Genomic DNA, 18,197 nt, shown 5'->3' on the forward strand with positions numbered 1-18,197 from the left:
GGCATGCAAAAAAGCATTAACAACAACTCACATTGTTCCTTACATCAAACTAGAATTGACTTAATTTGTTTTCATCATATGTTGTAAGAATAACCAGCATATCTATCTGGAACAATAACTGACCTTTCCAGTTCTGGCCACACGCTGTTTGAAAAGGATAAATTACAAAGCCCTCTAAAACAAGGAGTCAAGCTATAGCCTCTCTCAGTTGCACTCATAGAAATCCAAAGTGGATGGACTTCAGTGCAAGCTCTCCAGCTCTGCACTCTACTTGTAAAGGGAATTATTTTGCACTGGATTTATGATGGAGGAATGAGCAAGACATTAAAAATAAAAGTGATTACATGTTAAAAAAACTTAACATAAATCCATTTTCAAATCAGCCTGAGTTATAATAAAGCTGTACAGAAGTACCTATTTTATCCAGCATTTGTCTCCATTTAGGTGCCTCCACAGAGTCGGGGTTCTTCTCCAACAGCTCTGTCACTTTGTCCTTTAGTTCCTGCACTTTATTCTCACTTTGCTTTAATTCGGTTTCAAACAGCTATAAAGTCAAATGATAAAACTCATATATATAAGAGACCACAGAAAAAACGTAAAGCATTTAGAACTGTAATGCTAAGACACCAAGCACAAAATAAACAATAAATATATAAAATATTTATATGCTGCTTTTCTGCTATGATTTTCAAAACCTCCTATAATGTCAGGTCATGTATATACTGCATAGTCTTATATTTTGGAAAAAAGTGACCTAGGAAAAAATGATCTGATATATATATGTATATATTCTGCATTAATAACAATTATCGTTTAATTTGAGGAAGTGGCAGAGTATTAGGAGAACTTAGATACATAAGGTCCACCAGGTCCCATTGCACACACACGTACCTGGCAGCTGCTCTTGTACAGCAGGGAAGCTACTAACACCCAATGCAGTTCAAAGCAGAAAGAAGGCAGTGAGGAGCTCTGTGCGTGCTCACTTTCCTCACTGAAAATCCTGCTGTCACAGACACACTGCCTCTTGTAGACCATCAAGAATTACAGTTCACAGAGCACCACAGCTTAAGGCTGCACCTATCAGGAGAGCTGGGTGCCCCAGGAGTCCCTGAACAACAGTTCATGCCATGTAACAGCATCAAAGGGATGAGTCTTGCCCGAGAAGTCACTTGTGTTTGTCACAGACAACTGCCTGCAAATACTCTCTTGTTACTACACTGGAGGTAGGATGGTCTTGTTAGCTTGGAATATTCTCTGTTAAAAATTATGGAGAAATGTTTTTTCCATGTTTAGTTTGAGTTTTAGAAGTGAATATTATCCAAGTCTGAGGAAAGTCAAACTTGAGGAAAGTCACTAGCTTCACGGGTTATTTTTTATATGCCGACCAGCCAAATCTTAAAAAAAATGCACTGCTTGGATCAAACTCTGTCCTTATTTATCAAAACTTGCATAGGCAAGGAAAGAATTTTCCATTTCAAGAGCCATCCATTACATATCCCTTTAAAGACGAACGTTTACACATATAAATATTGTCCTTGTTGCTAAAGAAGCATATGTTTCCAATGCGGAAGAGGGATCAGAGCTAACTGCTGATTCAGTGCATTTCTTGTGGCAATTAAAAAGCGGGAAAGAGACTGTTGTGCAGCTATATAACCTAACAACCCTGACACGGCTGCTAGAGAGAAATGTTGCCTTGGAATAGGCCTAGGCCTCTGCAGCTGCAGTGTGCGGGAGGTCTGTGGAGTGTCAGCGAACCAGCCGCTGCAGAAACCCCTTTCTAGTAGATAAAGCCCTCCAAAATCTTACAGGCTGTCTAGTAAAGAGCTCAAAACCATTAAAGGTACCAGAAAAGTATACTGTATAATCAATTAGTTAAACTGGCCACCAAAATTATTGAGTTTTGGCATAGACAGCTTGCCAGATCTGCTGTGTGCTTGACTGGCACCTCTGCCAGGGTTATTTAAACACTCTCTGCAATATCATGCTGAGACATCAGTTGTTCCAACAGAATTCCACCAGTAACTGCAATAGAGAGGACAGTAGGATTTTCTGAAGACCCAGAGTACCTTATGTTGCTCAACTTGGGCCTTAACAGCCTCGCTATCAGTTGGAGCAGCTTCCCACTCTGATGCGGTTTTGTCCATCTTCTGTAACCATTGCATCATCGAAGTTGATTCTTCCTGAATATTTTGCATTTTTGTAAGCATACTCTCTAGCTCTGAAATCTTTTCCTTCAATAAAACTCCCAAATCTTCATAACTGTGATTTACATCAGACATGGCTTGTTGAACAGCTGACAGCTCTGTAAAAGAAAAGATGAAGAAGGACTGTGTGAGAAATTATGACACAGTTTCAATATGCCTAAAACTTCAGGAACTTCTAAACAACACTCTGAGTATATATAATGTTACTTGAAAAAATGTTTTCGAGTCTCTCAAGTCTCCTAAATTAGAAACTTTTGCAACCACTGTAAAGGTGTTGGATTCTGGACAGAACTTCGCAGTCAAACTGTGTACACTAAGAAGGTTGTAGTTTAGGAGAATGAACAGTGCAGACTCAAGAGGCAGCACATGGTTATCCGCACTCACATACAAGGTGCCTATATAGGTTCCTTCGTTTCCAAAGAGGAATTGGTCACATAAAGTAATGCAAATGTATGCAAAGTGGGTGTCTTTGCATAAGCGTGCATGCATGTGTGTGCATGCATATGCATTTGGGTATGTGGGCGGGTGCAAAAAAGCTTCAAACCACATATATACTAATTATAATTTTCTCACAGGCCATATCTTACATTAAAACAGCCACCCCTGTATTTATAAAAAATACAGAAAACAGAGCCAGATTTGATCTGTCTTCAAAAGAAATACTGCTGATAGGTGTTTGTATACAGAGTTTTAGCATCATCTTACTAGGCAATATATGTATTTTGTGCAGTTTTTCTTAAGTTTTCATATTTTTTATGTTTCTTATTTCCTAACTTACATTTTTTAGCTCTTACGTGAAGGTGATTGATAGGAAATTTCACAGTTGCCTCGAGGCTCTTTCTAAATCTAGAGGTTTGTGAATTACATTTAAGTATTCATTTTATTTAACACTAGCTCAGAAAGACAACTCCTGATCACATATTAAAAGTTTAACTAGGTAGTTACTCGCCTTTATTTTTCAGAAAATCCTGAGTACCTGTAGCTCCTCCATCACCATTTAACATTGCTCCACCTGTGGATTGAGAGAGACTGAGTTCTGTGTTTACCAGGGCCTTTTCCCACCAAAAACTGAGCGTTGTATTTTCTCTCTAAAACAGAACTTTTGGTTATGTAATACCCGTTACAACATTAAAACACTTGTAATAGCCAATATTTTGACTGTTTTATATAGTTTAAAGTTGTTTTTATGTTTTAAACAGCTCTAGGAAACTGGTGCCATAAGCAGAAACATAAATGCACATGTACATACGGCGCGGGAGGCAATCACTTTCTATCTTGTCATAGGCAAGACAGGAAGGTATGTCCCACAGCAGGGACTGCAGTGTGGATCTTCCTGACACACGTGACGTCCTGGCTGCTGCCCCAGAGCAGCCAACCACCCAAGGAGCCTAACTTTGATGGCGTTTCGCAGCCTTTGGAAGGAGGCCTACGTGGGCTTTGTGAAGAGCAGGAAAACTTGGAGCCGGGACACAGAGCCGCTCCCCAGGAAGCAGCAAGGGGAATCCCATCCAGCCCCCTTACACATACGTATTCCCAGACGAGTAAGTAATGGAGAAGGATCAGCGGTTGCCTTGGAAAAAAGCGTGCACCGACCCCCGACACCAGCTGGGCAGTGAGGACCACATTAGTGGCAGCTGGAGGATGGCAAGAGAGCATAAACCAGATAAGAACAGTCACAGACCCCAGCCAGAGCCTTGCAAATCTTCATGCTCTATTAGCTGCCCTCTGGTATTTGTAACTGTGACAAAGTAATACACAGTACAGCTCTTGTCTAGGAGAGTAAATAGTCTGGAGGATTATAGCTGCCCCTACATGCTATTTATTTCATTAATTCATCTACCTCAATGTATAGGAGAAAGGGGGAAGGAGCACAAATATCCTATGTAAGGTTCCAAAGGGTTCTTTAAAATTTTTATTTTAAATTCAAACAAGAATGGAAACAGAAGCAGTTATTACAAAGAGATGTGAAAAAGAAAGTGCTCTACTCTTGCCAAAGGATATTGGATAAGGGATATCTCACTGTCCTTCGGACATGACTGACAAATGCCAGCACACTTGAACTGAGGAAATAAATTCCAAGAGAACTGACTGAAAATATATTTATGGCCACTAAAACACTTAGGTACCTCTTGCCTTAACTTACAGCTTAAATGACACTATGCAGAATTATTGATTTCTGTAAAACAAGTTAACATTTAAACACCATGGTGCAGAAAGTCGTGAAAGTAGATTTGCTATCTTCAAAATCAGATTACAGACAAAAAGGAGTTAGCTGAAGCTCCAGACTGGAGGTACATTTTGACTCAGGAAAGTCCTACTAGAATCATATGGAATCACTTCCCTTCCATGCTGTTGTTTCAACTGAAGTATATTTTAGCATTAATTATGCTAAATCTTGGCATAATCATACTGGGATCAGTATGTTAGGCTGGCTTCACTTTTGATGACTGTGTCCTCATCACAATACCAAGAAAAACTCCATGATTCTGTAAAAAATTATGTGCTTGCTTAGCTTCACCAGAACAGTCTTGTGACTATGAAGAAGGAATTTTTGTGGCAACAAAGCTGTGCAGGTTCATCTGTATTTGCAAAATAAGGGTCTGTTAGGGACAATATTAGCTGCTAGGCCAAGAATTGAAGAACAGAGTCATTTTCTTATTTTATGAAGTTTTCTAAGGTGAGCTGAAGAAATACTCTTCACTATTAGTTTTGTACATAATTAGGGAATTACATATAGAAGTGCCAGCTTTAGGACCTGCTAATCATTTACATCAAGTACTTTTGCAGTATTTTGACCATATAAAATAATCAGCGTATTGAGTTTTTACAGTAGTTAAGGCATATCAGTTGAAATGAGTTGCACCAAATGATGATTGAAACAGAGATTGTTAACTGACTTTTCACAAGCCATAATATTCCAAGACCTGCTCAACAGGTGAAATGTTTGTTCTAAAGGCCTTAAAAACTCCTTGAGCTTTAGGCTTACCCAGTCATACAAACGCATACCTGATTTTGCAGCTGCTCTTGATTTTGCAGGAGAAGTAACAGCAGTAATTAGATTGCACAACACTGTTCCTCTGCTATTCATTTTCTGCAGTTCAGGTGCTTTTAAGGTCCATTCATCTTTCAAATTCTGATTGAGAAAATTAGTTAATTATTCATTACAAAACAGATTTCAGATTTCAAATATTTACTGCAAAGATAGTAATGACCATGATACTTGGGAATCACCTGTATTACTTAAAACACGCAAAAGAGTTGGGTATGTAAATGGAGACTGCTAGCTCCCCAGTCCCTACTACTGTGCAGTATGGCATGGTAACTGTTAAGCAGGCTCAATTAGTGAATGTGTATAATCACCACTAATAATCATTACTAAAAAATACCCAGAGAACTAAAAATAGAGTATTTTTACTTGTCCTATTGTCTACAGGAAAAAAAAAAAAGAAGCACTATTGAATTACAATCAATACTTCCTTATTCCATAAGGTTGCACTTTTATGTTATTAATAGATACCCCACTTCCTATAGCCATATTTTAGCCATATTTTGCTTCCCAAATAAAATAACCTACCAGAGTATCTTCCAAAGGTTTCTTTAACTCCTCCGTATTCAGTGAGGGTCGTGCTGCTGGAATTCTTTCTGTTGTCTCTTTTATCCATTTCTTTAAAGATTCTACAAGGAGCTCAAAAGTATCCATTTGTTTCTGACAAGATGATACGTCCTCTTCTCTAGAGAAAATACAATAAGAGAAATTGAGCACTGTCTGTATTCCCTCTGATAATTAAACAAAGATATTCTCAGTCTCATATTGCTGTTCCTGAATTCAGTGAGACTCAGCTGGCTTTGAAGAGAACAGACACAGATCTGTGAGTTTTCCATAAAAACAGAAAACATCCATCTTTGTAACATTTTCATAAAAGATGGACAAATGATTTATAGAAGAGGTAGAGAATGAAACTATTTTGTGCTTATCAATCCCAGTAAGTGGATTGGAGATGATAAAGCAGACACCACCATGGAGAGGCACCCTATTGTCAAAGTGCTTATCTATCTTGCAACTTGAGTACCTTCTCCCTGGACATGAATTGACCCTGACGTGCTGTGTCAGTAGCGCTGATGAACTAAGTATACATAGCTCTGGTCAGTAAAAGCAAGGACCATATGAAAACTAATACTCCAAATATAATCAGATCATTTCTAACTCAAGAAAGCCCATCAGTAGAACAAGTGGTGAAATAAGTACAAAGACAACTGTGAAAATGTATGTGATAAAAGCAATACAGGGATTAGAGAAACCTCTTAAGAGCTGTGTCTGAATAAAAACACTAGACTAGGAAGTTATGACAGCTCATGCCTCCAAAACACAAGATTTTGACAGTTTGGTATACTAACTAGAGATCTGAGAACTGCTTCATTGGATCATTTTGGATTTTGAACAATCATTGTATACTGCTGTCATAAATCAGGACCTATCTATCCATTCCATGTAAGTCAGTTCCAATTTGTTGTCGGAACACGATGGCCGCAGGGTGAGTTGTTACTAAAACTAACAAAGCGTGACCAGAAAAAGAATCTCCATCTCATAGTTTAATGACTTTCTATTATTTTGCTTTGCATGACACCTGTCTGAAAGAAAATTGCACGTAACTCAATGATGCTACTGATGTGGAGATTTAGAGAGACCAGAATCAAAAATTGCTTAGTCAACATGTCATCACAAAGACTAGTTTTTTGGATATAACCAGAGTTTGGAAAACCTAGTTTTGCTGTACAGGTTACTGATATTGGAACTGTAAGGAATTCTTTTGTTTTCCTTTGCAGCCTGATTCCAAACATGGCTTCAAAGCAACTAGCACAAGCAGCAATTTGTATTCTATCTATCTGAGAAGGGAAAAATACATTTTCCTTAAAACTGACAAGACTCTTGCAAATATCATGAAATTTGCACAGACTGACTTGTCTTTAGAACTAACATTAGAGCTCTTGCACCACTTACTGTCAGGTTGACTAAGCATAGATGTATTTCTGATCAGAATAGCTCTCTATTTTATTAAAAAAAAAAGTTTTCGCACCAGTTATCTGCAATCTCTTGACATTCTATGCAGAGGGGCAGAAGTCATCATAAAATACACACTGTGTATTAGCCTGGAAGGTGTAAACAGTGCAGTGATTACCCTACTTACTTTTCCTTTAACGTCTCCTCTACCTCTCTGAATTTCTTTGACAAAGCAGTTACTTTTTCTAGTACCATGGCTTTATCCCCAGGAAGAGCATGCAGGGAAAGTTCTTCAAGAAGCTGCTGCAGAACTTCCAGATCTTTCTTATGTTGTGCCAATTCTATGCTAGCCTCCTGCAAAAGAAAAGTAGATTCTTCATGTTAGACTTTAAAATCGGTTGTTCAAAATTAAATGCTTGATTTTAGCTAACTAATTGAACCTGGGAAACAAGAATGTCTTACAGTATTGTTAAATCATTTAAAAGAGTCAGAGCAGAAATGCAGAATATGTATGCAAATGGCATAGTACAGTACCTGCATATACTGAGAGACTTCACTAACATCCTTTCTTGGTGCCTCGGTCTCAATGAAAGCCTCATTTTTCTCATCTAGAAATGTCTGAAGTTTTCCTGACAGATCTTCAAACAACTCCACTTTAGTCTTCAACTCCTCCATTTTTGCAAGTTTTTCTTTGTGCTTATTACTTGCTTCAGAAAACCGTCCTGCAAGCTCACTCATTTTAGCTTGCAGTGATGATGCAGTGGATGGATCTGCTGTTTCCATGAACTTCTTCACTTTTTCATTCATAGTGTTTAGACTGCTTTGGCGACCTGCAATATCTTGCTCTAGCATCTGAAAGAAGCAAAAAATACTCTATGTTGCTTATAATTAAATTTTAAGTAGTATTCTGTATTTCTTTAAATTTTAAGAAGTGGAACTGGTCTACCATATGAAGCAACAAATCAGTACAGCTAGTACGTTGACATCATTCTACCTCATCTACAGAAATCCTTACGTGCAGTTTCAGCTCATGCAACAGCCCATTAAGTGTTTTGAATCCACCAAAGGTGCCAGATTAAGATCTCAAATCTTTCTTGAAATCTGAATTATTAAGCAAATGTTTCTTTCAGGGAATGCTACTTACAATGCTTTTACTAATGATATCCTGAATAGCAGCAGAATTCAAAGGCACTTGATCTTGCTCTTCAAGGCTCTTTTCAACACCTTCCATCCAATCGAGCATTTCATCCAAACCATCCTGCACACTCAGGGATCGCGTCAGAGTTATCTGGAGTTTCTCATTCCTTTCATTCACAGACTTGGATAAATTGTCATATCTGTCCACAATGTCATCTGATAGGGATAACCAGAAAATGTATTTCAAATATTTCCTCTGTTTCTTTTAAAATCACTGGGCCAAACTTTTAACCCATTAACTTAAGCTTTTAACTCAGTTCATCATGTTGTACCAGGTAAACGCCAGTAAAAAAAAATGCCTGCATTAGAACTGAATGTCACTTCATTCAGCAAAAACACACACAAAAAAACAGTGATCGAACACCGACATAGGCAGAAAGCCAACAGGATACATTAGTTAAGGGGACAAAGATGTCCTACAGCTTACAACTGTGCTCGCCAGCGTTCAGGAGCTGGTTCCCAGGCAGCTCGGGCTTAGGGCAGCTGTTGGCTGAGCCCAAGAAACAAGGCAGCAGCTGGGCGTGCAGACAACTCTTCTGCAGCCCCCTCTTGCGTGTTATTGTTAGAGCTGAATGGCTCTTCCAGATGGTTCCTCATTAGGTCTCCCTTCCCCCCAGGATAAACCTGTGAAAGTTCCTGAAAATCAAAATCTGCTAGTCCACGCAGCGTACAGGAGTTTTTAGCCTCTTCTGTATCACTTCTTGCGGTCCATCCCACTGCCTGGCTAGCACTGCTTCTTAATGAGCACTTTGTCACAGTAATTTTGTGTCGGATGTATGAAAATATACATGATAATTCTAGCTAGAATTAGACTAGCCTGTGGTTTAATGTACTTGACTGCAGAAGTTCTTCTGGAAACCATGATATTTTTCTTCCTTAATTTCATTGTATTTTCCCAACTGTAAAACCTTTTGCTACTTTTACTAATAGGTTAAAATAGGAAATTGCCTCAATCCTTTCTTCAGCTGCTTTGAATATAGTTCATTATTCCTATCTCATCGCAGATGAGCTGGGAAAACTTCACTGGCCAGGGCTGGCAGGGCTGATATAAAAATACATGGGCAGAAATGGCCTTTATTTGAGGCCGGGCAAAGAACTAGGTGACCTCCTATGGCCAAACAATTAAAATTCCCCCAAGGGCAAGTAGGTCACAGCACAGTTGTTACACATTAAATATTAATAGAACAGTAATTGTAGTTAGATAGATATGAAATGCTTGTTATCCTACACAAAACTAAGAAAATATGACAGAATAAGAGTTAAATATATCCCATTTCGTCTGCAGTGTGCATAGCTAGATATGCACATGATATGATATGATATTCTTTTTCCTCCCTTGCTTGCCTCTATTCTGGAACCAAACATTGTTTCCAAAGCATTAGGAAAATTCCTGCTGAATTTAATTCTGAACCGAGATCTGAATCTTAGACAAGACTTACTGCTATTGGATAATAACATTTCTGGGAACTGAAGTGGAAAATTATTTAATTTATCTGAGATTGAGGTTAAATAGCATATTGGATATGAGCGGAATTGCAGTTGCTACTGCCTCAACACCAGCTCTGTGCTGCTGCACTTAAACAAAAATAGATCACAGGTAGGGAGAAGTGGTAGTGAGAAGTCTGACAAAGAACATATATCTGCACATGCATCTTTCCCTTACCAACATGCTCTAATTAGCTACTATTCTTTGTTAGCACAGGAATTATATCAAGTTATTTTCACTGTTCAGTTAAATTATCATCTTCTGCAGCAGCCTCCTTCTGCTCCCCGCTTCATGGAGAAGTAACTTTTCATTCATCAACTAAATTTAACCAACAATTACCCTGTGTCCTCTCATAACAAAGGTTTCTATGTTTGAAAATACTTATTCTGCTTCTGTATTTTCTGGGCCATGTAATTCTTCCATAAAGAGAAGGCACTAATTCACTCTTAATCTAATATTGATAGATAAACTGTGATTACTGTGTTCTGAGCCTCTATGGTTTTAGCCTAATTTGAATCTAAAGATGATTTCAAGGTTAGGGATATGTATCCAGGAGTAGAGCTTACATCTGCAAGAATGAGTGAAATGGGAACTGCCACCACCCTCTCCTCTTGCCAAGAGAAAAAAGGGTTTTCAATTTGTTTAATATCAAGTTGTTTATAGTTGCAAGACCACAGGCATGTTTAGGATACCAATCTGTATTCCATGTACCTTCTGTGGAGTTTCATCACTGACTTCAAAGATGCAAACCAACCACTGATTTACCTTGTTGCTCTGCAAGTTACTTATGGGATTGCAATAAGAGAGAGAAGTACGATATACATAGTTTTCAAATTTCAGATTGTGGTGAATGTCATGCTGGAACATTTCCCACATCCATACAAAACTGCCAAGAGAGCTTCTTGAAGTCAGGACAAAATCATATCTTGGCTAAGCCAACTTGCAATAATTAGCTGGAAAGCAATAGCTAGAATTATGTTCCTTGATCTTGAGCTGCCCAATGGAGTCACTAAGTCACAGCAAGTCACTAATTCTGACATGCAAATTCAACATAATTCCTATTTCTGAAAAAAAAACGCAAAAATAAAATAATGACTACTAAGTGAAGAGTCTGTTATCAAGCATGGGAGACAGACCAACAATAAGGTTACTGTGTTTGTAATAGGTGTTGACTCAACAAAACATGGAACTGAACAGTGACACAGAAATGTAGAAACTCTGTATTTTGTCTCTCCCAGTACTTGGGTGCAGACACAGGTGATAAAAGCAGGTATTAGGAGAAGTAAATATTTTACCCAGTGTTTTCTGAATCTTATCTTTGTCTGGTGTCAATTCCCCCCTTGTATCCAGAAGCACTTCAGCAGCTTTCTTCAGTTTTTCAACAGCAATTTGATGATTAGATACTTGTCCCTGAAGAACCTGTAAAATTCCGTAATTATCAGTTATACTCTTCCACACAGCTAAAAATTACACAGGCAGGACTGGTCATGTGCCATACAGCCTCAACTTAGTGCCGGGAAGAGGCTGTGGTTACTCAATTGTGTCCTCTCCGTAAAAGAAAAATCTTCACCACTGGCTATGCCGACCCTTTGACTTCTGCCCTTGGTTTTACTTTATTCACCATCTCATTTATCTTCTCTTTTACTACTCTGACTCACTGATTTCTGGCATGGAACTTGAGAATGTGTCTTTTGATGAAACTTTTTAAAGACCATTTGTGCTAACTCATCTGCTACCAAAAGAAAAATACAAATATTTTTCAAATCAGCATCAGGGAACAATTCCAGGGAAAAGTGTACAGTGATGAGCAGCAGAGACCCTGAGACCACAGAGTGTTACCGTGAAACATGAGGATCCTCCTCACAGCTTGAAGTAGCTCCTGGAGCTGGTGACACTGCATTTTGGCTAGGTTTATCAGGCAGGCAAGGAACACAGATTTTGACACCATCTCAGCCAGGGCTCTCCCCAGCCCCAAGAGAGCCAAGAGAGGGTGGAATCAACTTCTGAGAGCGTCTTTCTCCAGTGCCTGTAGCACTACTCAAGAGCGACTAGTCCCTAACCGATTTCAGGCTACTGCATGTAAGACATCTTTGTCTTGCTTCACTTGGTCTTTATTGAAGTCCCTCACTTTCCTCTCACTTTCTTTTCTGATGTATGCTACTTACATACATAGGCTATGAGCATATGTTGCAACGGGTAATCCCAGCTACGCTGCCAGGACAAGGAAGTCATACTGGCATCCAGAGCACAGTAACAAGCCAGAATATACTGTGCCTTGCCACGCCAGGATGGTTGTGTCTTCCTATTGCTTGCTATTTGAGAAATAAGTAAACCTGAAGAGGAATTTTCCTTACACTAAATAAAAATATCGTGCTTGCACAAAAAAAAAAAAAAATATACAGCAGAAAACTGTGTGTGCTGACAGAAAGCAAACAAGATTAGGCCAGAGGCACTGAGGAATATTCTGAAGAACAGTTAATCCCTATAAAGAGATTAGATACCACCATGCTGCCAAGGCCAGTGTCTAGCTGGATTATTAACTGCATGTGTCGGCTACAAGGGACAGCTTTAACTTACAACACCTGACTTCTCCAGAAATGCTCTTTGTTTTGCTTCCATTAATTGGCTTTCGTGCTTCAGCCTCCTGTTTTTTCTCTTCCTTTGAATCTGCTGATGCTTTGCACCCTCTCCCTTCTTCTCAGTTCATACGCATTGAGTGCTCTTTTGTGTGGCAAGTAATCCATGTAAGCATTTCATAAAAGAGCCACAGCATTCCCTCCTTTTGTGTTACTCGCATGAAAATTGGCATTATACAGGATATAATTCATTGTGACATAAGTATCAAAAAGTTTAAATAACAGCTTCAGATTGTAATTGGTCTTGTTTCCACTTTTGTGCTGTCTAGAAGCACAAATGCAGCTAATTGCTCTAATGTTCAAAATTCAGAATTTACACTTCTATTTATGAAAGAAAAATTGATTTTCTTAAGTCTTGTAACATTGCAGTGATTTATTTTTTGAGTCTGATCTGCCACACACCAAAGTGATGGGCAGGTCCAGCAGCACATTTTAACTGCACCTTATGGGGAGACACACTTCTTTGCAGGCTCTTTTAGGGCACAGGCTTAAAGTACTCACCTGTGGCTTGTCAAATCCAGTCCTCATGAGACTTTATACATATCACCTTAGACTTGTGCCCCTAAAGCTTTCTGCAAACTTACATTCTGTGCACCTAAACCAGTGTTTATGTGGACAAACTCCATCACCATCCTGCCTGGTATATACTAGGATTTACATAAAGTTGTGAGTCTCTCCTTCAAGGAAGAAGATAGAATGCTTCTACAGAGGGCAAATGATGTTATATTCCATCTCTGCAGAGCATATAGTCCTGGATATGACTGCAGCAGGCCAACAGATTAATCAGGCCTCGGAGCTGATGCAGTATAATTCCTTACAAAACTCATCATAGCAGAATAAAAACGTGATAGAAAAAAGGAAAGTCACAGACAACAACAAATGGTCTCTCAGACACGAGCCCTATCCTGTCAGCAAAATCCTTCCCTAGTTCGCAAACTATCCAGATTGCAATGGGACTTCCAAACCTTATTATTTGCCAAGTGATACGAAATGCACCTTGCTTTCACAATAGTAACACTAACCTGGTGCTCCACTAAATTTCTAACATAAAAGTTTTTCAGATAATACTTGAGGCAGCTGAATTTGAGGATTAGGAGTTACATGGACACAGGCAAGGCAAGAATTTGGCCTTCAGCCACCTGGATTATATTAGATTATTTTACTTTTCAGACAAAAAGCAGTTCCAGTTAGAACACAGTACTTCTGTTTCATAAAGCATTTTACCTTGGTTTCTTCTAGCTGTCTTTGGAGATTTTGGGGATCCACTGCAATTGGCTCAGACAGTTGTTTGTTCACAGCTATTTCAGAGGCCTGGAGACCTGACAAAAGCCCAGTCGAGGCATCTTCATAGTGCTGGTATTTATCTGCCAGGTCTTTAAGGTTATTTCCAAGGATGCTACACTAAAGGAGCAGAAAACAAACAAATATCCAGGCATTAAACTGTGGGTTGCATTTCGTAACAGTGTTGCAATCATACTTTCATTTCCTGAAATACTGTAGGATTTTTTCTTGTCATCATTCCACTAAACTGCTATCTTGATTAACCCGGGAGAGACCAGACTTATCCACCGAATTTGTGTTTCTCGAACACGATTTAATATCAATTCACTGACATGGTCAGGAAACTGGAATCCAACCCACTGTAACAGAGTAGTAAAAGCCTTAGGATGACTTTTTGTTCCCTCAACGTAAAGACTCAGTGCGTCAGCATTCTGGAACTTCAATGCTATAAGCTAGAAATTGTCCAAAAAAAGGAGAAGACACTTCTATGTCTGCTAAATACAGACAGCAGATTCCAGCTTCCAAAAACCTCTTATGTGCCCAGCGAATCCAAACTGATAGAGATCAGTAACACACACATGCTCTGTTCTGGTCTCCTCAGGACGCAACCCTGGGACTACCCAAGGTGCTACCAGTCTCACACACCAGCACGCTCCAAAATGTACCCCGTGAATTGCCACACAAAAATGTCAGGGGAATTCGTTCAGTCTCTTTGGTGACAGTTGCAAAGGTCTTCTAATTGTCTCAAGTCAAAATATTTATCAAGAGTTATTCTAAATATTTGTATTCTGAAGTTTAGATAAACTGTATTTTAATTCAATATGTTTACACCTGGCCTCCATCTAGTGGACAAACATAGAATGCAAACATTGAACATAACCAACTAGCTAAGAACTGATTTAAGATTCCTCCAACAAATTTAGACCAAACTAAAATCCCTACAAACTCTCATTGTGTGCATGCAAATACATATATTTGTACATAAATAGGCTTTTGTTAGAAGCAAAAAAAAAAGCTTTTACAAAACAAAAGTTACTACTAAAAGTTGTAAAATTAAATCTTCGAAGATCCCACTTTTTTAAAGTCCCTCTCCTTGAGCCTGAGGAGGCTCAATTTAATACAAAAATTCCTCTTTGTGTTGGCTCTGCCCTGCATACCTCAGTGCCAGCTATTCACAGCACCTCTATTATGTCTGGGCTAAATGTATACATGCAAAGGGTAGAATTTGGCAAGTTGATCTATGCGAGATCTAGTCAAGCTGCTGACAATGGATTTTTATGTGCATAAAAATGAAGCCCTGTGAAGATCTTGCAATGAATATTTACATCCCCACCCAAACTAATCTAACAAACCAGTCACAGGCCATCTAACACACTGAAGCTTTGAGCTTCACTCTTTTCACAAATTATTTGAGGAAATAAAAATGAGCCTCTCTAAATATACAGTCTCCTCCACAAATCTTTCAAAGGAAAAGGGTTTAACATGGTGTTGCAATTCAGGGATCAAATCCATGACTTCACATAGTTTATGCTTCTGAGCATGGGAACCTTAAGGAGATGAAAATTCCCAGCCAAAGATGGTAACGGCTGCTGACCAGCAAGATACTGGTTGCTACTGTAGCCCTACTACAGCGTCTGCGGCAATGATCTTACAGAATTACGAGGTGCTTGAGGCACCTCAAGGCAACCTGATAGTAAATCCCTCTTAAATCCATAATTACATATTGCCAGGAAAGTTTCCACTTCCAGACTTTTATCAGTACTGAACAACATTGTGGTTTTTTTGTTTGTTTGTTTTGTCAGTTTTAAAAGCCAAAGAGTCAGCATGGGAAACAAGCCAGTTATGCTGAGCTAGTTCTGCCAGGCAGACACTGGCATGCAGATGAAGTGGCCTCCCATTCTAGGGTACACAAGTTTCTTTGACACAGAAACGGGAAAGAATCACTTGCTCAAATGAGCGGGTACTTAACTTGCTGCTTTGGGCCAGCAACAAAGATCACGTTGGGTCAAATTATTTATGATAAATATAAATCAAACGGAAATTTCGAATGCTGATCTTGGTGTAATCTTTCTCTCATTATAGTCAATTCATTAATAAGGAGACAAATAAAGAAGCATTTGTGGGAAATATTGCAAGGAAAATAAAGGAATGTTATCAATCTAAAAGTGTTTCAATTTCTTTCCAAATCAAACGCTACTCAGGCATCTTGTACCATCATAAACTCAGAGAGCTTAAGGCTAGAAGGGACAATGAGGAGATGTAGTCTGGCCTCCTGTGTAACACAAGGTATAAAATTTAAACTGTTCAGCAATTAGTTAGTTCAATACTTGACTAAAGCAGATCTCCTAGAAAAGCATCTCCTTCTGTTACCTAACTTTAAGAAACAAAAGAATTCACAGCTTCCCACAGTAATTTGTTTCATTGGTTATTCCTTTTAACACAAGCTGCTGTATCAGTTATAGCAGTCTTTCCCACTCAGTGGAAATTAAAACTTACCTTAGTATAGAGAGATTTGAAGCGATCTGAAGCGCTGTCCAGCTTATTCTGCACTTCAGTATAGGTAGCCGAGGTATCAATACCCTCTTTGTCAACCTTAACACCATCTCTTTTGCTACAGGACCTTGCAGCATCTAAAACTCTTTGTCCAGAAATTGTAATATACCGTAAATCACCTTTGTGAGATATAACATCTTCTGAAAAACTCTTTTGCCTTTTCAGTTTGATCATAATGCCACTGAAGTCAGAAGCACCAGCCTCCAAATTACCAAGTTCTTGTTCCGACTGCTGCAGCCAGGTTTCAAATTCACTATAGTCTGCATCAAATTTCTCAAGTTCTTCCCTCAGAGAATGAGTTAACTTCATTTTCCTTTCCGATTCTGCTAAAGCAGTCTCATACTGCACCTTCAGCTCCTTCATGTTCCTTTGCATCCTGTCTTTTTCTTCAGGGGAAAGGTAGTGGCCTTGCTTCTCAAGTAGTGCCTGAGCAGACTGAGTTGCTATGATGACAGCCTGCTGCTGTGAAATAATTTTCTCATGTTGGGCCTGCAAGATAAACATAAATATCATTACTAGCATCATCTCATAAGGTGTCCCTAGACTGTTATTGTCTTGAAATCTCTGCTGAATTCTGTTTACAAGTAAGGAGCAAAACAAAATTCATCAAATGATAAGTAGCTTTTCTAATATACCTCTCATTTGTTAAAAAATATTTTGTAAATATTCTAATTTTATGCTCAACTCCTGGTCATATTTATGCACGCCTTTAAAATTTTAAGCAATATCACAAGGTAAATCCAGCCAGATACACAGCACACAACCAAACAATGTCTTCATTAGTAGAATTTGGGGACACTAGAATATATATCACACAAGCATTTTCTCCTGTATTTCTAAAAGACAAGTTTGTAGAACAAAATTTGACACTAGCACATGCAGATTATTATTTCAGCTATGGGCTATCAGTGGTCTGGGGGAATTGTATGAGGTTGTTTTGCTAGTAGGGGAAAAGTCATATGAAGAGAATGAATTTATGACCCTGCTTTTCACATATTATTTACCTGTAGCACAGCAACTAATAATTTGATTGCACTGCACTAATTTCTGACAAGAAGAAATTAAGAATAATAGAATCGTTGTTACTATTTTCAATATGTGTTCAAAGAGAGAAAAAAAACCTTGGAGAAATCTCCTTTTTCTTATTTTAAACAAGAAACAGCTATTTTAACAATTTCAAATACTGACAAATTTGCAGTACCTTCTAAATACTAAAATACCGTATCAGTGTGTATCACTAATTTCCTAGTGCCCATTCCAAAGTCTATTCTAGGAAGGATGTGAATGAAGTCAATCATTTTGAGTGAGGATTAACACCTACATATTGAATTGTAACAGTACCTTGACTCTCTGATACTGCTGGTTCAGGTTATCGTCTGTGCTTTGTGCTAGTCCATCCACCTGGGTGTCCATGTCTTGCTGAAGCTCCAGCAGGTTGCCATTGACATCGTCCTCCTCCCCTTCCAGAGCTTTCACATCTCCCTCCTCAAAGTGCATCCCGTTCTGCTCTATGATCTGCTTAAGCTTCCGACCATGTTCTGCTTCTTTGTCCACATTTGATAACCAATCCAAGAGATTTTCTATTGTATTTTTACTCTCTTCCAGTTGCTCTATAGCTGCAACCTACATTGAAAATTCACAGTTTCAGAAATCTTCCTTAGGCACTACATAATATCATGTATTCAAACAGACCATTCAAGATGTGTTAGCATTATAAAACATATTACTTGACACACACGCTGCTGTTTTTACAAAGAATATAAAACAGCAAATAGTTTATTAGTTACCCACAGGAAATACGATTTTCATCTCGCCTTAGTCTATGAGTAAGAAGTTGCGAG

The 18,197-nt window shown here is 38.6% G+C and overlaps 1 protein-coding gene across 1 annotated transcript in view; it reads right to left on the reverse strand.

Moving 5' to 3' along the window:
* The window catches only part of LOC104579616 (dystonin-like), a gene marked incomplete at its 5' end in the record, with an annotated part of 125,125 nt that overhangs the window by 74,798 nt on the left and 32,130 nt on the right, over window positions 1-18,197 (reverse strand). Inside the window, 12 exons of the mRNA XM_088538358.1 lie at window positions 415-544; window positions 2,067-2,302; window positions 3,154-3,216; window positions 5,211-5,337; window positions 5,779-5,935; window positions 7,391-7,557; window positions 7,738-8,055; window positions 8,348-8,556; window positions 11,182-11,305; window positions 13,747-13,923; window positions 16,300-16,845; window positions 17,698-17,979. Coding sequence (XP_088394484.1) covers window positions 415-544; window positions 2,067-2,302; window positions 3,154-3,216; window positions 5,211-5,337; window positions 5,779-5,935; window positions 7,391-7,557; window positions 7,738-8,055; window positions 8,348-8,556; window positions 11,182-11,305; window positions 13,747-13,923; window positions 16,300-16,845; window positions 17,698-17,979 — 2,536 coding nt within the window. The remainder of the gene's footprint in view (window positions 1-414; window positions 545-2,066; window positions 2,303-3,153; window positions 3,217-5,210; window positions 5,338-5,778; window positions 5,936-7,390; window positions 7,558-7,737; window positions 8,056-8,347; window positions 8,557-11,181; window positions 11,306-13,746; window positions 13,924-16,299; window positions 16,846-17,697; window positions 17,980-18,197) is intronic.

The sequence above is a fragment of the Tinamus guttatus genome, unplaced genomic scaffold (assembly GCF_059628265.1).
Source record: "Tinamus guttatus ecotype Peru unplaced genomic scaffold, ASM5962826v1 Tinamus_guttatus_pri_ptg001031l, whole genome shotgun sequence".
Taxonomy (NCBI): Eukaryota; Metazoa; Chordata; class Aves; order Tinamiformes; family Tinamidae; genus Tinamus; species Tinamus guttatus.